General features: G+C 33.1%; 1 protein-coding gene across 1 annotated transcript; it reads right to left on the bottom strand.

Moving 5' to 3' along the window:
- Nucleotides 1-2,699: 2,699 nt before the first annotated feature.
- On the bottom strand, nucleotides 2,700-4,763 carry LOC109122481 (uncharacterized). Its single transcript, XM_019219339.2, has 3 exons — nucleotides 3,544-4,763; nucleotides 3,289-3,466; nucleotides 2,700-3,018 (listed from the first exon to the last, which is right to left on the bottom strand). The coding sequence occupies exons 1-3, from the start codon at nucleotides 4,598-4,600 to the stop codon at nucleotides 2,997-2,999; spliced, it is 1,257 nt and encodes a 418-aa protein (XP_019074884.1). The 5' UTR covers nucleotides 4,601-4,763; the 3' UTR covers nucleotides 2,700-2,996.
- Between the last annotated feature and the right edge of the window lie 897 nt (nucleotides 4,764-5,660).

Genomic DNA, 5,660 nt, shown 5'->3' with positions numbered 1-5,660 from the left:
GCTCATAATACACCTAAGCATGCTATTATTTACCGAACAAACTTAACCATATTAAACTAACTAGTCTAGCTCATTAACCCCCTTAATACTTTTTAGCAAATTTGACCCCATTCCTTTGGCAATTTGTGACAAAATAATGATTATATGAACCCCTCAATACTCTCAAACGAAGTTTACATATCACTCATAAGTTGACATGTTTAAACCAAATATCCTAACCCTAAACCACTTGTCATGAAGTAAATCCTGCATGATACTAAAAACCTATGACATGCACACACTCAAACAACAATGCAATTGAAAAGGTAATGCATAAGAGAAAAATGTACAAATCATATGTTAAATAAAACAAGCCACAGACCAAAAAATCATGGCTTGATAAACAATTAGATATAATCACAAGTATAATCAAGATAAATAATCGGAAGATCATTCATGCATGTGTCATTCTCCCCCTTTCTATCACAAAAATGACCAAAGATAAAGAAGGAAAGTGAGAAGTACTAAAATATAGGGAGCATAAAATATCATAAATAAGTGATGAAGATGTCCAAAATACATCGAATATCCAAATACACATGAAAGTATCAAACCCAAAAGGACCTAAACCATCATCACATAAACATTGACGAGGTAGCAAAAACAACAAAATAGCACCTGAAAACCCTCTTGCTCTATCCAGAGGGGCAAAACATATAAAGCTCAGGCCAAGTTGTGATGACACCCATGACTTAACAATGACAAGCCACCTATCCATCTGCTAAGGTGGATCAGAATTTTCTTAATTAGAATGCACGAAATAATCATATCCTCAATTGGATAATAAATGTATTTATGCAATAAAAAAAATTAGTTTATTTCCATAAGTTGAAAAATAAATTTTGTTTGCTTATACTTAATTTTAAATAAACTATTACTAAATATTATTATTTTCTAAAATAATATTAGTTTTAGTTCACCAATGGATATACCTATTTCATCCAATTTTGATGCTGGTCCCTTACAAAATTCGACCAAACCCCATTCCCCTTCCATTCTCAAAAGGAATTCAATATGGGCTTTTTAGTGGGGATAATTATTGTCATCAAAATATATGGTGAATTTTTATGAATGACTCCACTCTTTGTGGTTCCATGATTTAAGATCTTAACGGAACAAAAAAAAAATTTATTTTAAAAATTTTCCGATTTGGATATATATATATATAATAAAAGCGAGAAGTTTTGGACAAATATTTAAGTACCTATTCATCCTCTCCCCCACTATGTAATTTCAACGTATAAGATCTTAAACCCTCTATTCGTATCCAAATCGGAAAAATTTTAAATATATATATTTTGTTCCGTTAAGATCTTAAATCATGGAACCACAAAGAGTGGAGCCATTCATAAAAATTCACCATATTTTGATGACAATAATTTATTTTGATGACAATAATTATCCCCACTATAAAGCCCATATTGAATTCCTTTCAAGAATGGAAGGGGAATGAGGTTTGGAATGCAGTCGAATTTTGCAAGGGACCACCATTAAAATTGGATGAAATAGGTAGATCCATTGGTGAACTAAATATTTGCCCAAAACTTCTGCTTTTATTATATATATATAATAGAATATAATTAATCAATAAGAACAAAGAACATTCAATCACATAAAATGATATAGTTTACTTGAAAAACCATCCACAAAGCCTTCCCAAAGACTTCACAAATATAAAAACCAAAAATTCAAGGCCGTAGAGCTAAAATCTACTAAATATTAAAAAAAATAGGTATAAAGTTTTACCTAAGAGTTGCTATTACTTGAGACTTACCTTGTCAATATCCGTATCTACTCTTATGTTAACGAAAGGGCAGCTCCATGCTCCTTAGTGGGCTCCTCAACAACTTGAGGGGATACAATCTTGCTACCTTGAACTCAACAAATTTTAATTTTTCTTTGTAGTAATGTTGGGTTAAGTTTAGAGGATAGTGAAGTAAAGCTTTGGCACATAACGTGAAATCATGCAATATGAGAAATATATATAGAGAGGAGATAAACTCTAGTGGACTTCCATTCAAATTGGAAATCATATTTTATTAGGAAAATTGGAAACAATGGAAAACTACATTAACTAGTCTAAATCAAATGCTTGAACGTTCTGGCCGCTCCACCTTCTTAACTATCGTTTTTAATTATACTTTCCAAAAAAAGCTCCTTTTTCGTTGCTTTTGATTTGGAAAGTGTTTTTTTAGTTTTCATTTTCTAAAAACAATTTTCATTTCTCAGACCATGACCAATGTCCAAGTTGGCCATATCCATGTGACCTGCATTGCAATAGTTAAATGATGGTCATATAAATGTAACCTGAAATTTACCTTTTTGTAGAATAAGAAAAAGAAAATGAAACATTTAACAATCCGAAAGAAAACTAAAGTAGAGCCTCCATTTGCCTTAGAATCCGTTTGGTAATGATTCTAGGAGGCGTTTTTAATATTTCTAATACTTGAAAAATTTTATAATTCAAATGTTAAAAATACTATAAACGTTTTTTAAAATCACTCCCAAACACACTTTTATTCTTTGATCCTTGTAAATCCCTTTCAAACAATTCTCTAGTAGATATTGAAAAAACTAAATGGAGTTTTGAAAATCAATTTTCAATTGTCAAAACTGTATGGGAAGAAAGGAGAAAAATAATAGAAAATCAACTGTATTGGTTGGAAAGGACACATTTTCACAAATGGAGAAAACAGTATCATTGAAAATATTTGCCAAATGGCATCTATACAAATTGAAAATATTGGCAAAATGACATCTACACAAAAGAATGTGAAAAGGAATTGAAGCATTTTTCAACATAGAAGGATAGAGACTAGTTTGAGGCCATTGACAGAGAATATTTAAACCATCAAAAGAACTGAACTCTAAGTGAATTGGTTGACTTCTTCCCTACTCAGCCCAAATTACAGGAAACAACCACCTTGACAGCTCAATCCTCAAACCAATCAACAAGCTTACTCTGGAGAAACTTTAGACCTGCAATAAGATGATACTTCACGAATGCTTCCCAATGTCATCGTGCAAGCACAAGTATTATCCACACAATAAACACATGGATGGTAGATTCATGCTTTGTCGTAGAAATAACAATGAACTTAAATGAACAATAGAAATAACAATCTTTTGATCCTTGGAATTACCATAGAAATGTCCAAGAAAAGCATTTCTGATACTCCTGAACATGCACGAAGATGCCATAGACAAATTAAACTAGTAATGTACAAAGAGAGGAGAGTGAAGACAGACCATCGATGGAAGAAGGCACTGCGAATTTTAGGCCTTTCACAACCCCATTCAGGGAGGTTATAGAAACCTTTGCTGAGGCATGTAACAGACAAGAAGGGTACTGAATGATTACTATCTTGAATGGGTGCCGAATTATCACTATCTTGAATAGGTGATGAATCAGCTGTGTCTTGAACATCTACAACATAGAATTCTTTACTTAAATAACATGATATCTATACTTAAAATAACATGACTATCTATAATGACAATTACCACTATCATGATCAGAAGTTTGGGAGTTAGAAGCAGTCTTGGCTAGCTTGGGAGCTGGAGATGAGGAATTCAGTTTCTCCACACGAAAAGTGGCCACATAAATGCGGTGGAGGATGACATTTTCAATTTCTACTACTTTAGGCCTGATGACGCACATCGCATGCTCACCTATTGCAACAACCGCTCCCACTTCCCTCCATGAATGCATATCAAGACGATCTTCGTACACCTCATGCAAAAACTGAATTAAAGGAGGACCCCCATCTTGAGGGAGCATCAATGCAGACAGGGCATGGAGAGAAAAGCAGATGAGGATGTCTTTGTAAGCAGGCACAAACTTGCCATTAATACCAGGCAGCAAAGGTGCCTGGACGGGTATTTCATGCTCTGAATTCCCTAGAAAATCCCATTTTCTGTCATTGACGCTGTAAGAATAATAATTGTCACCAGCCCGCACATAAATGGTGGTTCCCACAACAGAGTAGTCACGTATAATATTATCAGAGCCATCATAACTATTTTCCTGGTAGAAGAGAGGAAGAGGCAGGGCCTCCAATAGGTCAAGTGATGGATCATAAACCTCAAACGCGGGGGCCGGCAAGAAATCTTCATAGTGGCAAGAAGGACCCGAGAGCGCGTAAATCTTGCCTTCAATCTCTTCGATAATGGGGCTGGTCTTTGGCGCAAGCATGGTGAGAGTGTGCTCGCAGAATTGGGTGATGGAATCCAGCGTCGTGAGATCCGAAAAGTAGATATACGGAGAAAGTCCTCTTTCCCCAAACGATTCATCAAGATTGGCGCTGGATGGAGTACAAAGCTCTTCTTGTGATAATCCGGCGCGAGTTTTTTCACCGCCGACCATGTACAGTTTGGATTCCCGCATAAAAAAACTCGCTCCAAAGGGAAACCCCTTCTCCACGAAATTGAACACTTCCACGGCCGATAGCGGCGCTGCCGGAAATTCGGTATCTGTGGAGTCAAGGTTTTGCAACTTCGTCAAGTCGACGACAAGCAGACGTTGTTTGGTCGCTATCAGCAGCACACCTTCGCCTTCCATCTTCTCTCCGTGCTCCGCAAAAAATCTCAATTGCTAGGTTTAGGGTTTATTCCTCTGGTTCAGATTTCGGGAAGCAAGGAGAATCAAGAAGAGAAGTAAAGAGAACGTTAACGGTTTTGAAAGCTGTTAATAGGAGAAAATGCCCGCGCAATTTTCAGTTTTATCGTTAAGACGAGAATGCTCATCAAGAGAAAGACACTTTTACCCTTTAATTTTAGATAAATATAAAAACCTAAATAAAGTACTAATTTAATTTACTTGAATTTTATTTTAATTTTTATTCTTAATAAAAATAGTAAAACCACATAATTTCATCAAAATTTTAGAAGAATCCAAGCAAATATAGAAATTTAATGTTTTAAATCAATTATTTTTTTCAAAATAGAAGGCAAATGTACTACCATAGTTTTTTTAACATAAATATACATGATTTCTATTTTTATTATCATGTTAGAATCCTTATTTAAATTCTTTTTTAAAAAATTACTATCTATTCTTCATGTTTGTATTAAAAATTTTGAAAATTTTACTTTGCCCACCCAAAGAGCCCAAGCAAAGAAAACAAATTGTTTTTATTTTTAAAAATAAAAATTCCTATGGAAATATTTGCTTTTTTTTTACTTTTAAGAATAAAAAATTCCTATATAAAATCCATGAATTTTATACCCAAAAAAAGATGCATTGCCTGTATATATGAAAACATTTTTTAAAATTCCATGAAGTGAAAAAAAAAAAAAATCTTCCTCAAAATTTTGAAATATTGAGATAGATATAGGTAAATTTATATTTCTTGCACAAAAGTTCTTATATTTTATATATAAGTTTCTATTTTTAATATAAAATATAGAAAATGTATATCACATAAATATCCATGTACGTGTAAATTAATATATTAAATTTTTATACCTTGACTAATTATTTTTGTCAAACATGATTTCAAATGATAATTTACTCATTTAATTCTAAAATATTTTATAAATGGCTAAAATAAAAAGGAAAATCTTAGAACCTAGTCAAAACTATTTTTAAAAACATTTTTTCCCTTTCTAGGATAGTAAAT

The sequence above is a fragment of the Vitis vinifera genome, chromosome 4 (assembly GCF_030704535.1).
Source record: "Vitis vinifera cultivar Pinot Noir 40024 chromosome 4, ASM3070453v1".
Taxonomy (NCBI): Eukaryota; Viridiplantae; Streptophyta; class Magnoliopsida; order Vitales; family Vitaceae; genus Vitis; species Vitis vinifera.
The sequence above is the reverse complement of the archived record's forward strand: the minus strand, read 5'-3'. Positions and strand labels throughout refer to the sequence as shown.